This window comes from Amblyomma maculatum, chromosome 1 (genome assembly GCF_055883805.1).
Source record: "Amblyomma maculatum isolate TAMU_Amacu chromosome 1, ASM5588380v1, whole genome shotgun sequence".
NCBI lineage: Eukaryota > Metazoa > Arthropoda > Arachnida > Ixodida > Ixodidae > Amblyomma > Amblyomma maculatum.
The window spans coordinates 299,058,597-299,084,917 of record NC_139344.1 but is presented as its reverse complement, the minus strand read 5'-3'; the positions used below and the strand labels follow the sequence as shown (position 1 = coordinate 299,084,917).

At 45.3% G+C, this 26,321-nt stretch overlaps 1 protein-coding gene across 1 annotated transcript in view; it reads left to right on the top strand.

Annotated features, from left to right (window-relative positions):
- Positions 1 to 26,321, top strand: part of SMC3 (structural maintenance of chromosomes 3) — a 295,374-nt gene that overhangs the window by 118,833 nt on the left and 150,220 nt on the right. Inside the window, exons 13-15 of the mRNA XM_084591644.1 lie at positions 4,657 to 4,760; positions 20,041 to 20,140; positions 21,240 to 21,403. Coding sequence (XP_084447770.1) covers positions 4,657 to 4,760; positions 20,041 to 20,140; positions 21,240 to 21,403 — 368 coding nt within the window. The remainder of the gene's footprint in view (positions 1 to 4,656; positions 4,761 to 20,040; positions 20,141 to 21,239; positions 21,404 to 26,321) is intronic.

The window sequence follows — 26,321 nt, the reverse complement described above, 5'->3', positions numbered from 1 at the left end:
TTTTCAAAAAATTGCCTTTACAAATTGTGAACTTTGCCACCCTCGATGCAATTATACCTTGATAATAGGAAGTTATAGTGTTATAGCTTAGGGCGATCTGTTACTATGATCTGCTTCCGCGTGCCGTGTTCCAGCTAGTGTGATCGGGGGGCACGGCTGCCAGTGCACGCACTGTCGACGCGGAAGGCGCCGCCAGGGAGCATGCAACTCGCCCAAGCCAGTCACCACATGCAGATCGTACTAAGCTGCAATCCTCCGATTAGGATATCTTGGCCAGTCATGTTTTTGACATGCCACTTTACGATGTACTGTTACACAACTCCAGGCCATGCTGATGCTGCGAACGAATGCACGCATTGCGCCAAACAATAACATTCAGTTGCCATGATGAACGATCGTAGCGAAGACCGTGGGATGGAATTCATGGGAAAAAAAAACAGAAGAAAGAGCCTCTGGAAATGCATCCCTCTCCTCCCTTTCATTTGTCCCCATGGCCGGTGGCAGTGTCTTGGCGTGGCAGCGGAAGGTGGTTACGCTCCATGTGCAGTCTGATGCACGCTTTTTGTAGGCTACTGCGATGACTATGATAAGCATCCCCTCAGATGATAAAGATGAACAGAGAGTCCGTTTCTTTGCTTCGCCTCACTTTCGTGCAAAAGTGGTTGTTAGCGACAAATATACTCAGTCACGTCTAGTCATGCTGAAGAAAACTTGCCTTGTGACAAATAACAATGTTCAAAGTATTGCTGGCACCAAATTTGGTCCGAAAAAGCAAATTTTTGGACGCCATAGAGTCCGAAATACCAGTCGTAAAAATGTACACGTTCCTATCGAGAGCTTGACGGTTCCTGAATAAAGTGCAAAATATCGCACAAATTCAAATTATTGGAGTCCAAAAAATCAATCGGCTTCTGTAATTGTAACTTCAGCAAACGCAGATGGTTCATTCAGCTGTAAAATGGCTAAAAGAAGCATCTGCAGCGGGATTGCAATGTAGAGAAGAGTTTCATTCTTACCGCGAAGGGTACGGCAGCAACCGCACATGCGAGCCCACTGGAAGCGCACGTTAGGTTCTCCAATTCATACAGCCTCCTATCTGGATGGTGTTGTGCCCACTAGCTTGAAAAATACAGCAGATATTCTCTACTATCTGCATTTCAGTATAAAAGACGAATCTACCCAGTAATTGCGAAGAAAGTGATCAGCCGATGCCGCTATTTTGCCTTCAATACCATGAGCCAAGACCAAAGCAAACGATGTAAAAACAAGTGGTTCTGCTCTGGTGATTCAGCCAGATTTTTCGTTTCCGTAGCGGCACTCTGAAACTTGTGACTAGCACAAATTGCTAAGGGACATTTAGATAATTTGGGGCTAGTTTTGGCTGCACATTGGTTTTAGTGTTCACATGACCTTTTTCTTGTGGAGTTGTGAATTTCTAGCTGCGGTGTCGCTTACTCTTTCGAACAAAGCGGTGAAGCATATCTGTCAATATCATGGATGTGTTGCTCCCGTTGCCCACCGTTGCTACGTAGCTAACTTGGCTGTAAACGCGTTGTGGCAATCATCATCATCAGCCTGACTATACCCACTGCAGGGCGAAGGCCTCTCCCATATTTCTCCACTTGACCCGGTTCTGTGCTAGCTGCATCCACTTGACCCCTGTGAACTTCTTAATCTCATCCGCCCACCTAACTTTCTGCCGCCCCCTGCTACGCTTTCCTTCCCTTGGAATGCAGTTTGTTACCCTAAGCGACCATCGGTTATCCTCTCTTCGCACTACATGTCCTGCCCATGTCCATTTCTTCTTCTTGATTTCCACTAGAATGTCAGTAACTTAAGTTATTTCTCTGACCCACTCTGCACGCTTTCTACCTCTTAATGTTACCCCTACCATTTTTCGTTCCATAGCCCTCTGGGTTGTCCTCAACTTAAGTAGAACTCTCTTGGTTAGCCTCCACGTTTCAGCCCCATAGGTGAGTACAGGCAAGATGCAACTGTTGTCTTTCCTCTTGAGCGATACCGGTAAGCTGCTAGTCATAATCTGCGAGTGCTTGCCAAATGCGCTCCATCCCAATCTTATTCTTCTTGTTATTTCCTTTTCATGGTTCGGATCTGCGGTTACTACCTGTCCTAAGTAGACATATTCGCCTACTACTTCCAGTACTTCGCTACCTAATATAAAATGCTGTTCCTTCCTGAGGCTGTTGAACATTACCTTAGTCTTCTGCATATTGATTTTCAAGCCTACCTTTCTACTTTTCCTGTCTAGGACATCAATCATTATTTGCAGCTGATCCCCCGAGTTGCTTAGCAAGGCAATGTCATCAGCAAATCGCAGATTACTGAGGTATTCTCCATTTACCCTTATCCCTAACTGCTCCCATTCCAAGTCTCTGAATACTTCCTCTAAGCAAGCTGTGAATAGTACTGGGGAGATTGTGTCTCCTTGCCTAACACCTTTATGGGAATTTTGTTACTTTTTTTATGCAGAACTATGGTTGTTGTGCAGCCACTATATATATCTTCCAGCACTTTCACGTACGGCTCGTCTACCCCCTGATTTCGCAATGCCTGCATCACTGCCGAGGTTTCAACTGAGTCAAATTCTTTTTCGTAATCAATGAATGTTATGTATAAGGGCTGGTTATATTCCGAGCATTTTTCTATCACCTGGTTGATGGTATGGATATGATGGATAGTAGAGTACCCTTTCCGAAAACCTGCTTGATCTCTTGCTTGGTTTCAGTCTAAAGTTGTCCTGATTCTATTAGCGATAACGTCGGTAAATACCTTATACGTAACAGACAGTAAGCTGATTGGTGTAATTTTTCAAGTCCTTAGTAGTGTGTTGTGTACAAGATCCCCCTGACATGTGGGAAGGCCTATGTGGGCAAACAGGCCGATGCATCAATGGAAGGCTAAGGGAACACAGAACTTCGTGTGCCGCATTGTCTGCTCCAGGAAACCTGGCGACCCATTGCTCCCGGTGTAAAACGGATGAAAATCAACAGGATTTGAGGGGCACCCATTGTGTACCAAGGTTCACCGAAACCAAGGTGCTGGCAGACGCAAAAGACAGTTTTAAAAGAGAGATTATTGAATCCTTCAAGATGATTTCGGGGGAAGAAGGGGAATGCGTGAGTATTCCGTCGGTGGCGCTCAACAGCAAGGAGGTGATACTTCTCCGTTTGGACAATGTGACAAAAAGTTAGACCTAATTTGTCAATATTTTTTTTTTATTTATTTTTTCTGAATCTTTTGTTTACTTCTTCATATTGTAACCCCACGTTTTGTGTGAAGCTTTCTTCTTCTTTGTACCCCACAAAAACTGGCAGTTGGTAGCGAGCGCATCATCTGTGTTAACGTCCTGGTTTAATTCTCTTGTGTGTGTATTGTTTTTTGTGTATAACCATGCAGCACCGGAGGTCTTCGGTGTCAGAGAATTTTGACTGAAATCATGAAGGGAAATGTGAAAAATTAGATAATAAGTTAGGCTTGCTACGCACCTTGAGACATTGTTGCCTATTTTGGCCTGGCCATTTTATGGTTTGTTTTGCAGAGTGTATTTTTTTTTTTTTTTTTTTTGTTGATTGAAGCTGCTCCAAAGTATGGTCAAATTTGTTCTGCTGATGTGATTTTTTTGCTGGTTCTGGAGGAAGGGCTTCAAATTTAGATCATGCTGCTACAAAACTCGTGTTATTCTGAAATAGAAATTTATTTTTATACTATGATTTCCTATCCTCATGACCCAGATGCACTCCTAATGTTCTCGTTACGCAGCTGCATAGCTGTTTTTATACCCCTGCCTCACGGGCACAAAAAATGGCATTAAGCACATAATGCCTTAAGTGTTCAAGAAGGACTTTTTGCTGGGCCAGTTAGTGCAGCATTTTTTCAAAAATGGACGAAGCGCTAACAGTCAGCGCTTGTCCGTGTCTTCTTTTATGTGAATGTGTTGTTAGCGCTTCGTCCATTTTTGAAAAAATGCCTTAAGTGTTAATGCCGTCCGCACGGTGCCACACACGGTAACTAATGGCATTCCTCCTAATGCCATTCGTAACGTAATGAGTTCGCCACAACTCATTCGACCTGCGTTCGACGATGTAATGAATATTCTCGTGCCCAGCGCTTATGCCAATTAGCGTACCTTTTGCATATAAAAATTTATATATTAACTAAAAACTGACACATTCGTAATACATGGTTTAAATCAGCATCTATACAAGTAACTTCTTTCAGCTTTTTGGAAACATTGCAACCGCGACAACACAGGCGCTATTTTCTTTACATTCTGTATTTGGCCCTACATACGGCCCCTACCGCTAGTACTAGTCCTCGGTTTGCTAAAAATGATCACCATTTGCTAAAAAAATACCTTTATTCTTATATTTTTCTCACACTGAAAACAATTATAACGAATAAAAGAGTGCTATATTCTTTGCAAAATATTTATGATAACTTTAGATCATCATCATCGAAAAGGTAAAAGGCATTAGATCTCGGCGTGTAGCACCGGCCACGAAAGTAATGCCATTAAGCAGTTTAAGGCATTAGGTGCCTAATGTCATTTTTCGTGCCCGTTTGGCAGCGGTATTATAGAAGCCAGTGCATGGGCAGGGTGCCAGAGTATTTACATCAGGCATTGTTGTATTGCAGGAACTTACTCGGGAGCTGGAGAATCATCGTGTGAGCATAGACGGCCAAAACAAAAGTTTCTATGAGATGAAGAAACGGAAAGACACACTTCAGGGTGAGAGAAAGTGAGTAGCCTTTTTTGAACGTGTTTTGAGCTCCTCCTCAGCCCTTTTGTATCTGAAACTGGCTCAGGTTAGATGCTGACAGTCACACCTCATTATAACCAAGTCATATTTGGCACGAAAATTTGTTCTATCTATATTCATTCGAAATATATGTGCACAAATTACTGCAAGCAGTCTGCTAATAAGTGTAAGCAAAACGCGCTTATATGCAAAACACTAAGGGGTGGAAATGTACAATTTTTGAATTAAAAGTTTGGCAGAAATATAAAATCTCGCCTTTTGTTTCTTTTTTGAGAGCGAAAATGAACATTCAAGTTGGGATGTTGCCCCTGCGCATTGACAGATTTATTAAAAAAACTGCGCAGTTTTAGACATTTTGGTGGCCTCTGCGAATTTGTTCTTCTCTTTCCGGTTCTCTGTCATCATATCTACTCGCATCGTCTGCAGAAATCAACTGATGGACGGTTTCTTGGTCAGTCAGTTTGAGTGCCAAGACTGAATTGTCTTCAGCAGTGACGCTTTCAAATGTAATATCGGGCGCGGTTATAACATGCTTCCGATCACTGCCTTTTTGGAGTAAATGGCTTCTTCTGCCTCATCAAAATTGTTGACACCCTGCGTTCCTTTGCGGTTCTGCGTTGTCATTTTGCACGACGGAGTCAACGAACTTGCGGAGCACAGCACACATGCACAGGTCGGTTGAAGTGGTGGCATAGTGGCAGGAGTATGTGGTGTGACGAGGGGATGGTTCAATCGTGTGTCGGTCACAGTCAGTCGTTGGTGCTAGTTATGGCGCGTTACGTGAATGTTTGGGCTTTTAAAGACACTTTTGTGGGTGCGTTGCAAACGGTCAAAGTATTGCATTTATTAAGTTTCTTTTTCCTGGCTCCTTTATGCATTTTTAGCCATGTGAATGCAAAAAAAAATTGTTATTAAAACTGATAGTGTGTCACATTTTCAATTTTTAATTTTGTTATACAGATAGAACTCCCATAGAAATAAAGCATAGACCGACCAAATGAAATTATTTCATTTTGTCCAATAATTGACTATATTCGTACACGCTATAACTAGGCTTGACTGTACTGTGAATTTGGTGCTGCTTGTATGCCGCATGCAATTTCGGAGAAGTTTATGCAACAGGTAGTGGGTTAATATCTTTAGTGTGCTGGTGCTCCCAACATAAAACAGAGCACAGGTCTGTGGAAAATGCCAATGGGGCGAACATACGAATTGTGCTACTGGTCATCCGGGTCCCACATGCACCCAAGCTGTGTGTGTGCACATTTGCTGGTCTAGTAAAGAAAATAGATTTTTGACCGATCACATGCTTCATTTTGCTTTTGGGATCGAGGTGCCCAATCAGAGAACCTTGATGCGGTAAAATCTTATTAATTTCGAAATAATTAGATTTTACTGCATTCAGGTTCTCTGATTGGGCACCCCGATTCCCGTTAATTAGGAAATTCAGATCATTCGAATAAGGAGCATGGTCCCAGCTGATGCCCATGTAAGTCTGTGGAGTTGGGCGTTCGTTAATTCAGACATGGCCAGGCTGGTTCCTCTTAACTTGGGCAGGGGGTCGCGTTGGGGTGCTGTATTTAGACGATTTTAAGTCTATTCATATGCAAGTTGAACCTCCGAAATCGCTTGTCCAGAAAAAAAAAAAAAAAAGCGTACTGGGAGGCGTTTTCTACGCGAAATAGCTCAATATATTGATAATTGGTTATACAGAAATCGGCTTCAGGCACCACTTGCGATCTTGAAAAATGATACTGTATTTGTCGCGTAATCAACCCACTCGCATAATGAACCCACTGCCCAGTTTTGCCCGAGAATATGAAAAAAAAAAAAAAATCGCTCGGTGGCATGCCTCTCCGTTTTGACCGTCACAACCACAGCTCTCATTTATTGGCAGCACGCCAAGGTGCTACTCAGCGGTAACGTCACGGCGTGTTGTATCTTTTGACTACACTTTTGATAGATCCTGCGGTGGCAGGGAGCGAACTTGGCAGAGTGCCTGTGATGGCTTGATTGCACAAGCCTGGTTCGATTTATCATGCTGCGCTTGGGGTGGGCATAGTCCACTGCCACAAAATCATTGGAAAGCGCGATAGCTGCAAATGCCTTTTGAAGCGAACAATGCTAAAAGTCTGTGTCAGGATCGCAGCTGACCGCGTGTTTTCGTTGATTTATAGATGTAAAAATGGACGACTCTTGCAAAAAATAAATAAATAAATAAAACCCGGTGTTTTAACGTCCGCAGCCGACATAGCTTACGCTGTGCCGCACGTTCAGTACAAAAAGTATGGACAACTCCCTCAAAAGAAAAAAAAAAAAAGATGTTGCTTCCTAACGTTCGCAGCTGCCGCAGCATACGCTACGCCACACGTTTAGCACGACGGCAAGGATGAACGACTCCCGCAAAAAGAAAAAAAAAACTGCCGCTTAGCATCCGCAGTTGGCGTAGCTTATGTATGTTCAGCATGACGACACGAGACGAGACACGCATCGCACGTCAGCCGCCATGCGCAGAGTGTTCGCAATGGAGAATGCGTCTACCACGAGCTGAGCTGGCTTGTCCGCATATGCGTAGTGCGTGCTACTGCGAATGAAGACCGGGAAAAAGATAAGAAGGGGAGAGATAAAGCTTGGCAGAAGGGTGGGCACACCCTTGCGCTTTTCTCAATCGCGTTTTTCCCCTCTATCGAACGCCACGGCTGCATTGGTTCCCTCTCATTCCTTCGCGCACATGGCTTGCAAACGTCCCGTGCTCGCGCAGCAGCGATCACAGCAGACGCACGCGCCTTTGGGGAAAGTACACGGCACTGCTTTAGACCAGCTGTCACCGTACTATGCCCTTTCATTTGTTCCGTGCGTGGTTTGATAACGTCACGCGGTAAACGGCCGAGGGTGATGCGATCATTTTTGGGGAAGGCGCACTGTCTAATGCGTGGTGTGGAGTTCGATATATCGAACGACTGGTGAAATTGAGTTTGATATACAACTCAGCTTTCCTATACTTTTACATGGGATTTTCAAGGGGATATCCGAATTATCCGGGTTCGACTGTATACACAGCGAGCTTGGCCTCCAAATCTGGAAAACGTCTCAACTGCGGTCCGTGCAAGTTTCGTTGCTTGGCATCACAGTTGAAAATTTTGCCTCGGTGGTGTCGCCACTCATGCATAACCCATTTTAGAAGGTTCGAACTTGCGGCCCATTGTGCAGTTGTTTGTTTCTTGGGCAAAAATGGTGGCTGCCCTCTAGAAGACTGCATTTCACAACAACGACAAGCAGTTCATCTACAATGCTGATACTGAAATGGTGGTATAACCCGAGTCATAGCAGTCACTATTCACTTCAATTCCTCTCTCCCCCCGTCAACCACTTGTGCCTCCGACACACTCACATGTCTGTCAAACTATGGCTTTCGTTTTAGCAAATGTTCGTAGCTATCTTCCAAAGAGAGAGGCAGTAGAATCGCTATATTTACAGAATCGTGGCTCTCAAGTTGTATTCTAAAGGAGGAATTACTTGATAACAACATGCCGTTTACGATCTACAGACTTGACGGCTTCGCGCAGGGGTGGTGGTGTTTTAGCTTTTATTAAAACCAGTATTAATTCTTCTCTTCTTGTTATCTATACCCGTCATGAAATTCTTTGTGCCAAACTCACTCTTTCTACAAGCACATGCATAATTGTTGCATGTTATTGCCCTCCTGACCGTGACATTTCTTTAATTAGTAATATTTTCTCCGTTCTGCTTGATCTTAACGCTCGTTTTCCTTGCGCCAATTACATCCTCTGCGGAGACTTTAATTTTCCTGACATCGACTAGGAAAACTTGTGCACATCTTCCCATAAGTCGAAAGATTTCCTTGACGTCCTAACTTTCAACCTGAGCCAAACAGTAAAATTTTCTACACGTGGCAGTAACACTTTTGATTTCGCCTTTACGTCCAACCCAGATCTCATCCAATTCCTATCATGTATTGACGGTTTCAGTGACCATAACACTGTGGTATTCAACTTATCGCTTCACATTGCTCAACAGCAACGCTCTGTAAAGTACATAAGCGACTATAAAAATGGAGACTTTTCTCGTAATAACTCCGCGCTTGAAGACTTTTTCCTTAATTTTAAGCAATCCACTTTTAATAAAACTGTTGAAGAAAACTGGCTAGCTTTCAAGAATAAAATTCCTAAATTGCTTGAAACCTATGTTCCACTTGTCTGCATTTGCGGTGATGCTACAAGCCGTGGTATTCGAACCCCTTAAGAGGACTTTATGAAGAGAAGAAGCTGCTTTTTCGTGAAGCTAAAGGACCGCGTTGGCGTGTAAATGGAAGAAATATTCTGCTTGCTTACAGGAATATACACGTCTTCTAAGGTCTACAAAGCGAAAATTCTTCCACAGTGATCTCTATGGCATCCTACATTCCAACTCTGTTCTGGCGGCTGTTATCACCCAAATCTAGCAACTCGCACTGCATTACTCTTTTAAATCCGGATGGTTCACAGGTGGCTCTGGAACTTTGATCCACCGTCATGAATTCTTATTTTACGTCTGTCTTCACCCATGAGCCTGCCTGGAATACACCAACTCTACAAAGTTTGAACTTCTCCGATATGGCCCCTATCAACATCACTACAGCTGGTATCTGTGCTCTGGTTGACAAACTAAACTATTGTAGTGCCGTGGAGCCTGACAACATCACTGCAAAGTTAATAAAAGCCACAAAACATTTATCTTGTTACAGTCGAACCCGGTTATATCGAATTTTGGTTATATCGAAGTCACGGAATATCCCCTTGAAAACCCCATGTTAAAGTATAGGAAAGCCGCGTCATATATCGAACCTAATTTCACCGGTCGTTCGATATATCGAACTCCGCACCACGCACTGGAAAGTGTGCCGGAAGGAATGAGAGGGGACAGTTCGGCGACGGCTGGTCTGGGCAGCGGCGCGCCCATTCCCCAAAGGCGCGCGCATCTGCAGTTGTCGTTCCCGCGCGCCAACACATGACGTTTGCAAGCCATGTGCGTGGGTGTGCCCATTCTTTTGCCGAGCTATCTCTCTCCTTCAGCACGCGCTACGCATGCGCCAAGCCAGCTCAGCCCGTTTTCAGACAGACGTCGGACGCTTTCTCTAGCGTGTGTTGCGAACCCTCTGCGTGGGGCGGCACGCCTGCGGCTCTGTTTTTTTTTTCTTTTTTTCTTTTTTGCGAGTCATTTTTTTTTTATCGTTGTGCTGTACGCGCGGCGTAGCGTAAGATATGGCGGCTGCGGACGTTAAAAAGTGGCAGGGTATTTTTTTTTTTTGTGGGGATGTTTATTATTATTATTTTTTTTATCATTTATCCTTGCATGTATGAATCAGCGAAAGCACGCGGTCAGTTGCTGCGATCCCAAGCACACGGCGTGATAAATCGAACCAGGCTTGTGCAATCAAGGAGCTATCAAAAGATAAACGTTATCGTTATAGCGATAACGTTTATCAGGATAACGTTTATCACGATAACGTTTATCGCGGCGCAGCATCTTGGCAAGCTGCCAATGAGCTGTGGATGAGACGACTGAAACGGACTGAGGCGCGCCATCGACATGCACGCGAAAATGCTTGCGATTTCTGCCACCGCGGCGACACAGAAACCTTGTTTTGAGCTGTCGCGGTGGCTCGAGCGGCGAGAGGGACGCAGTTCCAACAAGTTTGAAAATTTTCGCTCTGTTGCTGCCGCTCGTTGCTTGCATGTGAGCGAGCTGGCCTTAACGCATTTTTTTTTTTTTTTTTTTCAAATTCTCGGGTGCAAAAGTGGAGGGTGGGTTCATTATGCGAGTGGGCTTATTACACGACAAATACGGTATCGTTTTTTCGCATCGTAAGTGCCGTCACAAGCCGATTTTTGTATATCGAACTATTTCGCGATCCCCTTCGAGTTCGATATATCCGGGTTCGACTGTACTACAGAAAACTGTACTTTTCACTTCTGTCTTCATCCGCTTATAGCATAGTTTGCAATTCTTGCGGATTTTCACTTTTTGGGGCTCATGGAGCGGCTAGTCTGCGGAGGGCGGTGGAGGAGCGTGGGATTGCTCGGCATCATCGAGTTGCAGGATCTGTTGCACCAATTCTTGCCTGAAGGCCAGGTGGTCAAATGAAGCATTTCTTGACAGCTCAGGGATCTCTGGATGCGATTTGTGGTACTCTTGGAATAATATAAAACTGTTCAAGCATGCAGTATCAATACAGTGGAAGAAGAGAGTCTTCCACCACCAAACACTTCATCAGAACGTTGTAGTAGCCACTCATTTGGTCTGATTTGTCAACTCCCAGCATTCCAGCATTATAATCATAGATCAACATAGGTTTTGGCACAGAAATTTGGCTCCAGGTATTTCCTCATTTTTCGCTCCTTTTTCCAGTGACTTTCTGGTTCGATGTGTGGATAGTGCTTATCATGTTTACAACATGGCGGTCCTTCTATTGTAGGTACAAAATGCTCTGATCACGCAACCATCGAATGTCGCCACGTTGAGCTTTTTTTTTCCATCGCGCATCTTTCATTTTTGCGGGGAACCTTCGGCTATCCTTTCGTGTAGTTCCGCAAGCCAGTGTTCTTCGATTGAGCAGGTGAGTGAACAGGTTTGGAAGTGTAAAAATTATCCATAAAAATTCTGTAGCCCTGATCGAAGTATTTGTCACACAGCTGGCAAACTACATCGAAAGCCAATCCATGGGCCCCTGGCTTCTCACGCTTGCCTGTGTATACAGCAAATTGCACAGTATATCCGGTGCCAGGGTCAGCTAGGACCCACAGCTTGTAGCCCCACTTTATCGCCTTTTCCTTGATTTACTGTCATATAACTGAACGCCCTTTCGACTTTACCATTGGCTCATCCACAGAGAGGTCTCGATGCGGCTGAAAGAGCTTTGATGACACTTGGTTTATGTGCTGGAGAAGCCACCACACAAACCGAAGCTTTCCTCTTGACAGCTGGCTGACATCATTCAAGTCTGCAACATGCAGCATCGCCAATAAAGCTATAAAACGATGCCGCGGCATGATCTGTGGTGGAAGCAGACCGCTGTAGATGTTTTCCGTACTCCAATATAACTTTAGTCTCGAAACTTTGACATTGCCCATATAAATGAGGAGACCAATGAATTTCAACATTTCGCTTGGCATTATATCTTCCCAAGATCCGTCAGGACGGGCATGTGTTGGCTTTTCCAAAATCTTCATCTAAGCATACTTGTTCGTGTTTTCACAAACGGTTTCAACTACTTGGGCTGAGAAAAAAAGAAAAAAGTCCACGGCAGTCATAAACTTCTTTGATGAGCTCCGGAGTGCCATGCCCACAACTTCGCTCAGGTGCACACCAGGCTCCCGCGCAGGCGAAAACTCGACACGCTTCAGCGCCGGCGGCAGCAGATCGTGACCGTATGTTGTGAAAACTCTACAAATGAGATAAAATAGTCAAGTACGCGCCATTGCTACATGTTCGAACTCTAGTGCGAGTGGAATCCGAACCTATGCTCACCTTCGGATGCCACTTGACGGTCCAGGCGGTAGTGTTCCCAAATCACTGTCAGAGCTAAAATCTATGCTTGAAAAGTCATCTTCTGACTCTTCACTGCTAGTTTGGTCGAAAAAATCCGCAGTCGATGCGGCTGAATCACGCGACTGACGCCTGTTTTGTCGTGCGGCCTGACGCGAGGTCGACGCCATCGCTCCTGCCGCCGCGCTACAAAAAAAATCTCACCTACGTCGCCGCCTGCTGAGAAAAAAGCAAACTATACCAAAACTGAAAGTTTAGTTACAACAAAGCCTCTAGATGGCACTACGTGTTTCTGCACGTGAAATTTGAAACATGAAAGCGCGCGCTTGCATTGTCGTTCACCTTTGCACGATCGCCTATGGGGAGGTCCCAAAAGAGTTAACCTGCATTCCATGTAAATTTCTCGAGCATATTATATACTCGCAAATTGCGTCCCACCTGAATTTCAACTCCTTCTTTTTCAGAAATCAGCATGGCTTTTGTCGTGGTTATTCATGTGAATCGCAGTTATTCGAGTTTACCATGGACCTTCACTTAAAGGCCCACTGTCCACCCTCCGGTCAAAAATATTTTCTTCCCCGGTGACTGTGAGACTTCGCCTCTAGAATGCAAGGCTGCAAAATGTTTTTGAAAAGAGTAACTAATAACGCAGTTACAGCCACCGCAATCACCCGATTCTGTCATGCTTCTCTCCTTCCGTTCCCTCGCAAAGGTTTTTCACTCTCCTGCCCGAGGTCGTCTAGCCTCCGCAAGACAAATTCCCCTTCCTCCTCCGCGTTTGGCGGGAGGTGGGGCGTGGCACTCCGCGAGTGGGAAAAAAAAAAAAAAAAACGGCCGAGGTAGCGCGCGCCGCTGGATTCAGTCTGGCCATGGCGAGGGAAAAGCGCGCAGCGAGCGGTAGACACCCATCCTTCTCCCGTCAGTCAGCGAGACGGACCAATGGACGTCGTTCGCGGTACGTACGTCATTACTGTGGCCCGTCGGGCCAGTGCAGGAAACGGGGAAGCTGGCTTCCCAAAGGAGAGTATGAGAGAGCTTTGAATTGTGTTTTCGATGCTTTGCGGCGTGCGTGTCACTGTAGCATTTTGCACAAACTATCTCCTGTACCTGATCAAAACACTGGGCTCCTTTGCTTAAAAGGGCCTTCCCTGGACAGTGGCCCTTTAAATCTTGATTGTTTGTTCCAAACTGATGTCGTCTATCTATAGTCAGGTACAAGTCAGCAGCCAATTGCCTCCGCGACTGAAGAAATGGTTCCGCTCAAAAAATTGTGACTGCTTCTGAAACGCATATTTCTTGGTATAAATAAGATTTGTATATCTTGATGAGTGGTTTGGTAAAACTATTATGATGGAAATGCTACAGCACATGCCGGATCGCAAGAGAAAAATAACCCTTCTACAACGCTGTGCATTGTCTGCTTAGGAGCAAGATCGATGGCACTGGGCGTTCTATTGTAAAGCAGTCTGGCTCAATAGCATAATTTTCATATATACTTTTTGTGTGTTTGCACAAGGTTATTTTTTAATGTGTTGGGCTTATTTTTTTTACTTTTTTTTTTTGCGGTTGCGAACCTGCAATGTCGTGAGTTCGTGCACGGCATCTTTTCTGCCATGGAACCCAGCGAGTTGACGCGATTCTTTGTTGCCGAACGAGCCTTTTGTCGCATCGATGACCACACCACCAAGGAGCCTCTGCAAGAGCAAGAGCGTCACATCCTAAGCAGCGATTCACGCAACATGATCTTCAGCTGCTACATGTTTTGGCGTAACAGGGAGCCTGAACGCAGCGTAGATGACACGAGCAAGTTTATCGCCGACATGCTCGGTGTCAGTGAAAGGACTGTGTTTAGGGTGAGGGAGGAAAAAGTTTTAAAACAAATCGGGTTTTAAAACAAAACTCTAGAGATATAATTTTTTAATTTCACTGTGCGCAGAATATGTTGTTGCGTTACTTGTTTCTGCTGCGTATCTGGTGTCAAGAGTACACATTCGGTTCGCTATCGAATGCAAATGAGTTCCCCAATGTCATTTGAACCTAATGACATCAAATTTTCTCGGGTAGCAGGGGAATAATGACATTAGATGCTAATCTCATTCGATACGAATGACATTAAATTTGCTCGTGTGACAGAGGTATTAGACTGGATTCATAACTTCTTCACGGCTCACTCTCAGTTCACCGTAATAGGCGGCCTTCCTTCAAATACTACTTGTGTAACTTCCGGTGTACCACAGGGTCTGTGTCGGGACCGCTGCTCTTCCTAATTTTTATTAATGACCTTCCCTCCCATATCTCGTTCACCATCCGCCTCTTCGCTGACGACTGCATTATTCAATTACTAAAGATGATCAAATTGCCCTCCACAACGATCTAAAGCTAATTGAAAACTGGTGCACATTGTGGTTGATGAAACTTAATACTAGGAAGTGCAGCTATATATGCAAATTTCAAGGAAGCGCTTGAACTTGACTTACCCTTACTGCTTGTTTTCTGAAGAGTTATCGCATGTAGAATCTTATTGTTACCTTGGCATCACTATTAATAGCAAACTCATTTGGGCAGACCATATCACAAAAATCACGGCCGACGCTTCACGTACACTTGGCTATATTAGACGATCACTTTCCACTTCCCCTCCTTACATACGAAAATTGGCATATGAAACATTTGTTCGCAGTAAGCTTGAATATACATCCGCAATTCGGGGTCTCCATCAGTCCTACCTAATTAACATGCTTGAATCCATTCAGAACTGTGCAGCCCGCTTCATTTCATCAACCTACGATTTTCATGCCAGCATAAGCTCAATCAAATCATCACTTGGCCTCACTTCTTCAATTCTCAGACGCAAAGTTGCGTGCCTGTGTTTATTTCATAAGTTATATTTCGATTTCTTCCATCTTCGTGGTTGCCTCTTAACTCCTCCCATTTGTACATCACGCCGTCTGTTTAATTCCAATAGCGTCCAAAGACTTCATGGTTCCACTAACGCTTTTAATAAGTCTTTCTTCCCAACCGCAATTGAAGAATGGAATCTGCTGCCCGAACCAATCGCTAATGAGACTGACGCGACTAGGTTTAGAGCAATGTTGTTAAATTACCTTGTGGATTGACATGTTTTTGCTTCAATTCACGTTCATATTGTCACGACTGAAGTCGCAGGGAGCTGTGAAAGTACAAGTAGCCGAGGACCCGAGAATAAGGTTGGCTTGTAGTTCCGATCACAGAGTCACAGAGTCCAGCACCAGCGCGCCACTCGTGCCAACCACCGCTTCGTCGTCGTCGGCACCAAACACCGCTGTCGCGCGGCGTTAGGCACGTGGCAATATAATTTTTTTTCCTTATACTGACCTTTTCTGTTACCCACTGTGTTCTCACTCTGTTGCCCGGACCTCTCGCCAACGAATGTGATGCTCTCGGTACTTAGGCGATGTTTATAGCCCTTGTTCATGACTACCGCGTTCTTTGCTTCTTTTTATGTTTTGTGTTATCTTGTTGTATATATATTGTTACGTGGTGGCATGACAAGCGATGGAGCACGGCGACACAACAGAAACAGAACGTGATGACATGACGATAAAATATGCTTTAATGGCCAGCGGGCCTGGCGCGAGCGCTCTCCCCTTGCGCCACTGCCCACTTCGTCATTTTCGTAGCACTACCCGGGGCCACCGAGCGATCGTCCCATCGATTGCTAGAAATCCAATGCATGAAGTGACGATGAACACAGACACAGGAATAGGACACGAAATGCTGGACACCACACTGAATGTGAAGATGCGATGAATGCTTGCCCCGGAGCATAAGGTACAATCTTCACCGTTTGCCAAAGGCCAAGGCTCATGGACACGCCGAACGGCTTGGGTGGGGGTGCTGTCTTCGCTCGAGTGGTCGTGAGGTCGCTTTGTTGTGGGGTCGGTCGGGTCGGCTTTGGGCTCTACTTGGTCGTCGTGTACGTTGTGGTCAGGACTGGGGACGGGGCTGGGGAGAGCGGCTGGTCGGGTCTGAGCACAAAGGGCTGGGGCAGAGTGGGGCGGCGATCTCCACGAGCTCTCGGCCGATGGACCCGGCGTACGGTTGGTTCTACGGTGCAAGGCGAGGATGGGAATGAACCGCACCTCCAACCAAATGTTACGTGGTGGCATGACAAGCGATGGAACACGGCGACACAACAGAAACAGAACGACTTGATGACATGACGATGAAATAGGCTTTAATGCCCCCCCCTCGCGCCACTGCCCGCTTTGTCATCTTCGTAGCAATATTGACCTTTGCTCTGTACCTATTTTTGTTTACGCTCCCCCCTTATGTAATACCCCAACAAGGGCCCTTAAGGGTTAATAGATGATGATGATGATGGTGAATGAGAGCCAAATGCTTTTCGGGCGGGGAGAGCTGTGAAGCCTAATAACGAATGATCGGTGTTTGCTCTTCCATCAACCATTGACACTCCCGAAAACCACCGCCATGTCACGCGACTCGACCCAAGTGTCTCCGCGATTGGAATAGTGGCTGTTTCATCAACTATTGACACTTCCGTAGGCGTGGTATGTGCAGTAAAAAAAACAAACAAAAAAACAACTTATTTAGAGCAAGCAAACTTGCCGTAGTGTTCCTGATACATCATTTGTCGTGCTCTTATTGGCAAATACGGTACAGCGATCACCGACCTCCATTACACACTTTGTGTGCTACAGTGGCAGGCACGACGGCAATCCTGCTTTTCTTAACTTGATGTTATCCCACAGCTACGATCAGATGCGCACGTCGATCAGGGGTTGGACGCTGCTGTTTTAATGCCTATGCATATATCGTGCATCCAGACTGTACGCTGGCTACGTGCAGTTTCATCGTAGATCAGGCAGCCTCATAACGCGATGGGGTTGTTTTGTAAAGAGAGACTGTGAAAAGGGTAGTGGAGACCTTTACGACTTTGGGACAATTTTTCAACATTCTGTACAGTGTGCGTAAAAGGAAGCATGTGATGAAACTGGGAAAAAGGTTTCATCTGAAATGCAGACAACCACTATGCAAGCAAAATTAGATAAAATTACTGTGATACAAATGGTTTGCGGCAGTTTGTTCAGGGCCATGTAATACTTTAATCAAGATTTCGACTATGTAGTCGAACTTCGATAGAGCGAAGATTGCTATGCAATCAACTTTTCTTTTTGCTTGACTGAAATGCATGTATACTTTCCCCTTGATTTAACCAAGTACTTTTTGCAATCAGTAAATGTAAATTTACTAGGTGTGAGGTAAAAAGATTTTTACTCATTGTGAAAACATGAGTTAGTGGAGGCTATTTGTCTCCCTGGTTGAAAAATTGTGGATGTGTCGAGGTTTTTAGGGACTTATCGATCTGATCTAGCGACTTGTTGAATAAGCGCGTAGCATACAATGAATTTAATACTTGTTTAATGACAGCTGATAAATTATCATTTTAGTGCAAAAGCACTACTACATAGGGTGAATTGCAGAACCGCAAGATGGCTGGGCAGCCTTGACTTTTGACCTTTCCAGAAAAAAAGCAAACAAAAAACACCCATTCCAGAGGATTTGAACCAAGGAAATACTTGTGGGAAGCGAGTACAGAACATCATAGTTGTCACCACAGTTGATCATCGTGGGTCCTTATTGCCCCTGTGCAATGCATTTTGTCAACTTCCGTATGTATGCAATGGATCCAGAGCACACCGCTATCATATTGCTCGTAACTTGCGATAAGTGGTCCCAAAATTTTATAGTGTGCTACCACTATGTTTCCCAGTCACCAAATCCACTATTCTTTGCCTGAAGGCTAATCCTAGCCTCGAACCGAAAGCAAAATGAAACAAGATGTGCTAGCGCATATACAGTGAAACCTCATTATAACGAAAAAAATCAGAAAATAGTTCGCTATATTCATAATCCGTAGCATAAAATTTCGTAGCAAATACATGCAAGAGCAGCAAAATTCAATCGGAGAAGGCACAGCAACTCGGAGGGTGCCTACTTGGGTCATGTCCATTTATTTACGCGCAGAGAACTGCGTTATTGCGGCCTGCTTTTTTTGTGTTGGTCGCGTTCCATATCACGCCCTGTTCTACAGTTTGCAAACACTCAACAAGGGCAACCCCATTGCCCTCAATAGCACTACAGTGGCGGCGCAGTAAATCCAATGCAGCAAGTGCTTCTTGTGAAGTCGGAATGTTCTCATCGTCTGCTGGGTCAACCTGAGCTTCGTCTGCGGGATGTTCAGAGTCTTCCACAGCGATTTCAGCGTCCATCACTATAGCCGTGGTCGCTGCGATATCTTCGCCACCTACAAAGTCTTCTACAGTCATTTTTGCGGGCATGTCACCAACAAGACGTGACGTTCCAGCTCTCATCGAGCTTGCGGAGCTCTGCTTCTGCTTCGTCGGGATCGTCCCCATCGTCACTTGATGCGTGGGCCTCTGCTGGAACAAAACCTGCGTGCTGAAAGCAGTTGGCAATCGTTTCGCCTTTCACGCTGTCCCATGCAGCTTTAATGCTCCCAGCAGAACGATCTTCAAGTCTGGTTGCATACGAAGCTTCACGAAGCTTCCTCTTGTAAACAGCTTTGAAGGCCCGGATTTTATCTCGAGCTTGGTCTTTAACGTCAGTGCTGCTCTTTTTTTTTTCACATTCACCGCCATCACAGCACTAGGCACACCCGCGAACCACACTCGACACGACCACCGATGCAGCCTCCACTGAATGCACGCAACGACGGCCTCGCCGCGACGCCGCTGCTAACATTAAAACGCAAAAGACGCAAAAAGGCAAAAGCAACATTCGATCGTGCCGCTGCTGCCACTGCTGAAGTGGCGCTGTCAGCACCTGCGAGGCAGTCCTGAACGTTTGCTGTGCCGCACAACACACTTGTAGTGCAACGAAGCCTACCTCCTGTTATTAAAATGAGGTAGGGCTTGGCGTCGCGAAGTTCGTTATATCCGTTTTATGCTGAACCACGTTCGCTATGGGAAGTTAAAAATGCATGTTTGACAAAAATATTTCGGAAGAGTTCAATATATTCAATAATTCGTTATATGCATGTTCGTTATATCGAGGTTTGACTGTACTGCTCATTTGGTCAACTTAGCCAAATCTTTTAACTCTTGTTGCTTTTAGTGCAAAAATACTCGTATGGAGCCGAGTCTTTTGTAGGACTCCTAATTGGCCTGCCTTGACGTCCTAGCATGGGCGCCGGTGCATTTTGACCTTATTGGTACAAAAGTGCCATCAAACCCAACCAAAGATGTTGTGGCTTACATCTGCCAAGCTCAAGTGAAAAAGAAAAAAATGAGTATCAGCCCTTGTGTTAAACTGCTACACATTCTTGTGTTTGTGTTTTTTAAAATATTGACACACTTGGTAGTGCTGTTGGCAACCAGCAAAGAAGCTGCCCTCATCGAGCTGCTCTTGTCAGCGCTCAGTGAAGGAGCATTGCAAAGGTGACTGCGCGAACAGTGTGGATGCGAGTGGCTGGAAATGATCTGGGCCACACTGAGCGTAAATAAACAAGACAGCAGCAACAAATAAAGGGGAATACCCATTCAGATTATGCTTTGGTTTTGCCCTTTCTGCTGTAAAGGCAAGACCACCGAAATGATCCTGGCCAGTGTGCATTGTAGTGCTTGTGAAATTGTTTTCATGTAACAAGTGAATAAGCTCGTTGTTGTGTGGCTACATTCATTTTTCTTCTCAGTGAGCTCTGGAGGCATGAGAATGCCTTGCAGCAGAATCTGGCAACACTGAAGGAAGAGCTCTCCAAAAAGGACCAAGGCCTGCGCTCCATGACTGGCAAGGTGCATCTCCTCTTCTTGTGCCTCAGAGGTCTAGCTAGGTGGTGTTGGGATGTTCATTAGGGACCAAGACTGGTGGCACTTTTCAATGAGGTTTCTGCATTCTTTTTGGGAAGCAAACACGGAAATGCGGAAACCAAAAATTTTTACCAACTCGCATGTGTGGCCGTTTAGATTTCCTTATCTAAATTCTGTTCCATATCAGTGCCCTGTTTTGTTGCAATATGTCAGGAACCAAGAAAGAGTGCCTCCTCCTGACTGGGAAGTCAAGGTTTCCTTATTATTTCAGCCACTGTCATCACACTCCTGTGTGACTGAAACAAGAGGGACATTTTCCAGGACTTTCCAGTCCTTTTGAGGAAGCACTCCTTCTCGGTTCCTCACATATTGCAACAAAAAAGGACACTGATGTGGAACAGAATTCAGATAAGGAAATCTAAACTGCTACACATGAGTTCATACGAGTCAGCTGCATTGCATGAGCGTACCTGGGCTAATTGTGGCTCTTATAAACGGTGATCGTGTTTGTTTGGGGACATGCAAAAGTTGCCCTTGGTAACAAAGTGTCTCTTGTTACCATGCCTCTTGTATGTAATGTTGTTGACGTGGCAAACATAAGAAAGCCAACCAATCCATTTTCAAGTGTCTCTTATAACCTATTTTCTCTTGTAACAAGATTTTACTGTATATATATATATACCCGATTTCTGTAATAGGCCTGCATTGATCCCCTTTCCAGCATGCTTATGTCCTATGCGTTTCAAGTGTTGGGTAGTATTTCAGGTCCTCCACAACAGGCCATGCCTGTTCTTGGAACAGAAAAATAAGTTCTCGCTTGTCGAGACTCTGGGATTATTTTTCAGCAATGCTCATTTTTTTTTTAGGTCTGAAATGGGACGATTAAAGGCGAATCTTTTGTTGCAGAACTAATGAGCAGTCTGAAATGCTTACTGATAACATTTAGTTGGTTCCATTATCATGTACGTGTCATCAGATATTTCAGGTCAGACTGTCACATGATCTAGTGGAACACAATTGGTATGTGGCGTTGATTTATTGGAAAGTTGAAAAACAAATCTTTCTCTTTTTTTTTTTTTTGCAGGCAACCTTGAACGGTCGAGACAGTGTACGAAAAGTACTGCAAACATTTCGGGATAAAGGTGGCACATATGAGCACATCGCTAACAGCTACTACGGCATGCTGATAGAAAACTTTGATTGTGAGAAGACTATCTATACTGCTGTTGAAGTGACTTCTGGAAACAAGTGAGTTTTGTGTTCTAATAGCATTGCCATGTGGTAGAAAAGTGTTGTGTGTTGTTTATTTGGGCGAAAGCCTTTTTAGGCGTATCTGGTCGCATTTCTGTCACACTCTAGCTGTCAATTAAACTGATGACATCATCAGTGGTGTAGTACATAAGGAGACAGCCTTTATAGGCTCATTAGTGTTTGTCCATCCGTTCGCAGAGAGTCTCACACTCAACCTGTCAATCAATGACGGCGGGGTTCTTTTAACCTTTAAGAAAAAAATCATCCTCATCCGGAAATATAACCCTACCCCTCCGATCACCAACCAAATGCGTTAACACTTTCCTGTCCGCGGGAAAAGGGCTGGTCTTTGGGTGGTGTCATTAATATTTTTTTTTCTTGAAGAAAACTTGCTTGGTACAGGAGTGTGTAGTATCAAATTGTAGAGGAGGAATTCCTCTTCACATTGGTATTAGTGACAATCCATATATTTATTTTATAAGTGATGAAAAAAGAACTATCAGCAAAAAATTGTGGTTAAAAAAAACACACAAAAGTATCAAAGTTTCTTGATACAAATAAAACAATTTTTTTCAAAATATACGTTTTTTTACGACAGGGACCAATGCAACATTGCAGCAAATTCTAGCTTTCTGTGTGCAGTATTCACTAAGTTAGGAAAGAAAACAAGTCGTCGAGGGCGACTGCGCTGAGGTTGACCCCTGGCCGTCCTCTAGCGGAAAACACGACTCCCTGTGCTGCTGGCGGCAAGTAATAATGTCCAAGAGACGTCACCCTGCAGACAACAGTTGTGAACTTCAGAGCAGTGATCTCTTCCGATCAGCGCGCAGCTAAAGCGAAAATTTTTGGGGGAGCGAACGCAAAACTTATTGAGGCATGGCAGCTGACGTTCCGAGTCGGTTTGACATAGTTTCACTGTCAATGCTAAAGTCTGAAGAGCTGAATTCGTCACTGCTGCTGTTCGCATCCAAAAACAAGCTCTCCGATGCATCAACTGTCACGGAACTGCACGGAAGCAGGAGCGAGCGCTGTCGACGCCATGATGTAAACAAGGAGTGCCAATCACCTGGCTCCAAAGACCATCTGGACGGGTGCAGCATGGTGGAAAAAATAAAACCAAAAGCAAAACTGAAAGAAGGGTTCTTATATTTCCCGCTGAATGGCGCCTGTCATTAAGAAGCGCTTTGAAAGTGGGAAAATTCAACTATCAATAGCGGCCGACACTTATCGGAGCATGGCTGTCGACGTTCCGGGTCGGTTTGACGCAGTTTCGCAGTCAGTGCTAAAGTCTGAAGAGCTGAATTCGTCTTCAGAGTCATCACTGCTGCTGTTCGCACCCAAAAATGAGCTTTCCGATCTGGACGGGCACGGCACGGCGGAAAAATTTAATCAAAAGCGAAACTGAAAGAAGGGTTCTTCTATTTCCCATTAGATGACTCCACTTGTCAAGGAGCGCTTCAAAAGCGGGAAAATTCGATGGGAATAGGCACGGACAGGAAAGTCTCAACAGACTAAGCCACGCAGGGCACAGGAGAAACATATCTTAGTTCTTCTTGTCTAGCATCATGCCAACGTGATTGCCATGGAGACCGCCGTCACTGAGGTTATGGTGCATCCTAACAACAATGTGACGTCGTGGGGAGAGAGTCATGGCACTATGTAAAAAAAAAAAAAAGAAAATCCAAGAAATCTTGTGCACGTCGAATCTGGTTCAGGCTCTTGAGCCGAATGTAACGTGGCTATGAGAATGGCTTGCGACAGGAGCCAATCCCACACTTGAATGAGCACTGCATTGAACTCGCGCGAAAGAATGCCAAGACGAAAGCTCATGAGTTGGCATTCACAGAAAGTGTGACTTACACGAATAAATGTTAAAAACCTCTAATGTCAGACTTTGTCAAGTTATTTAAAGGGCTAAAGAGCCAGTAAGCAGTTACCTCCAATTCAGTAAAGATTGCGCTAAAGACTTGACAACCACCGCAAGCTGTGCCCGGCCCTGACGAAATTCAATACCAAATGCTAGCAAACCTCTTTGAACTCCATAGAGAAACTTTTAAAATTTTATCAGAATAATTTAAAGTTCCATTATGCAATCTATCTATGTTGACGATTTTTTGATACCTCTCCCATCCTCAAACATATCAACATGCAAAAGAAAGAAAAGTACAGTTAACCATGAACAAACTGGCTATATGGGCAGACAGAAATGGCTTCAGGTTTTCTCCACAAAAAGCAGTGGCTATTCTTTTTTCACTAAAATGAGGTTTACAGGTAGATCTTGTCTTATACCTGAATGAAACAGAATTATCTGTTAAAAGTGAACATAAACTTCTGGGCTTAATATTCGATAAAAACTAACTTGCCTGCCTCACATCAATGGGCTGAAATAGGAAGCCTCCCAACTTCTCAATATAAATGTACGAGCGCGTTCAGTCTCAGGTTCTCAGGTCGATGTCCCCGTCGAACGTTTAACTAGCAGAACAGTCTCTTGCATAGTCTTTTTTTGTCTGACGTCGTCGTTTTTGTCTGACGTCTTCTTCCTTTTTGCACGCGTCTTTGTACATACGCTCGTCTCCTTCGCAGCAGTCACCGAGCGTTGGTGCAACACTACAATTATCCCCAGGAAAGAAAGGAGGCATCCTGCCGACTCATGCCGTCGACACAGCAGGCGGGCCATAACAGGGCTTGAGGCGGTCAACGTGCACTGTTTCACGCCCACGGCGACGCATATCTGGTGTTGGTGCAAGTGGTTCTATTAAGTAGTTCACCGGAGAGGTCTGGCAAATAACCCGATACGGACCATGATACTTGGAAGCAAGTTTCGTAGAGAGGCCGGAGGGGGTGGCGGGAACCCAAAGCCACACGAGGGAGTCTGTGGTGTATGAAGGAGCTGGACAAGTCGGTGCGTGAAGGAACTGCTAGTGACCCTGGTTCTGTGTTGTCGAGGATCGGGCCAACTGGCGACATTCTTCTGCATATGCGGCCGCTTGAGAGACTGTGGTCGATTCGGAGTTGTCAGGGCGATAAGGGAGTATGGTATCCATAGTTCAGGTGGGTTCACTGCCGTATAGAAGGAAAAAGGGGGAGAAGCCGGTCGTGCTTTGTAATGCAGTATTGTAAGCGTTTGTGGCGAACGGGAGAATCCGGTCCCAGTTTGAGTGGTCGGACGCGACATACATGGCCAGCACGTCACTCAAGGTGCGGTTAAAACGTTCCGTCATGCCATTTGTGGTAGACCGAGGTAGAACGGTGGACAACGCGGTACTGCTGAAGAAGTGCTTCAATGGTCTCTGAAAGAAAAACACGGCCACGGTCACTGAGCAATTCTTTAGTTGAGCCGTGGCGCAGAACACGATGGTGCAGGACGAAAGACCCAACATCTGGCGCCGACGCCGAAGGTAAAGAGGATGTTTCTGCATAGCGGGTAAGGTGGTCAATAGCCACGATGACCCAACGGTTACCAGCTGGAGTGACTGGCAGTGGCCTGTAAAGATCAGGCTGGGGCAGGGTAAGGGCTGTATCGGAACGGTGGAGTGGTGTGGAGTGTTTTTGCGACATTGGCATTCCTGGCATGCACAGACGTAATGACGCACGAAGCGGTACTTACTCCGCCAGTAATAGAGGAAGCGAAGACAAGTGTAAGTTTTCAACACTCCGGCGTGGGCACACTGAGGATCGGCGTGAAAAGCGGCCCATATTTCCAAACGGAGGTGCCGAGGAATGACAAGGAGCCACTAGCGTCCGTCGGAAAGATAATTTCGGCGGTAAAGCATGCCGTCGTGGATGGCAAAATGATGAGCTTGGCGACGAAGCGTTTGAGAAGCTGGGCGCAGAGAAGGTGTACAGTCAAACCTCGATATAACGAACACGCATATAATGAATTATTGAATATATCGAACTCTTCCTAAATATTTTTGTCAAGCACATGTATTTTTAACTTCCCATAGCGATAGCTGTTTGGCATAAAACGGATATTACGAACTTCGCGACGCAGAAGGCAGGCTTCGTTGCACTACATGTGTGTTGTGCGGTGCAGCAAAAGTTCAGGACTACCTCGCAGGCCGCCACAGATGCCACGACGGCATTGGGAGTTGACAGCCAAAAAAATCTATGGTCTCTGAGATCAGGTGATCTCCGAGGCCATGAGAAATTGTTCGCATCTCACAATCGCTGACAGCGCCGCTTCAGCAGCGGCGGCAGTGGCGCGATCGAATGTTGCTTTTGCCTTTTTGGTTTTTGCATCTTTCGCGTTTTTTGGTTTTAGTGTTAGCAGCGGTGTGGCGTCGCGGCGTGGCCTTCGTATTGTTCGGCGGAGGCTGCTTCGGTTGTCGTGGCGAGTGCGGTGTGCGGGTGTTCGTAGTGCTGTGATGGCGGTGAATGTAAAAAAAAGAGCAGCACTGACGTTCAAGACCAAGCTCAAGATAAAATCAGGGTCTTCAAGGCAGTTTACAAGAGGAGACTGATTGACACTCTTGTCATGAAGCAGGACTTGAAGATCGACTTGCTGGGAGCATTAAAGCGGCATGGGACAGCGTGAAAAAAGGCGAAACGATTGCCAACTGCTTTCGGCACACAGGTTTTGTTCCAGCAGAGGCCCGTGCATCAAATGACGATGGGGGCGATCCCGACGAAGCAGAAGCAGAGCTCCATGGGCTCAATGAGTCTGGAACGATTTTTCGCGTTTTGTTGGTGACATGCCCGCAACAATGACTGTAGAGGGCTTTGTAGGCGGCGACGACATCGCGGCGACCACGGCTGTACTGACGGATGCCGAAATCGCTGTGGAAGTTTCTGAACATCCCGCAGATGAAGCTCAGGCTGACCCTGCAGACGATGAGAACATTCAGACTTCACATGAAGCGCTTGCTGCATTGGATTCACTGTGCCGCCACTGCAGTGCTATTGAGAGCAGTGG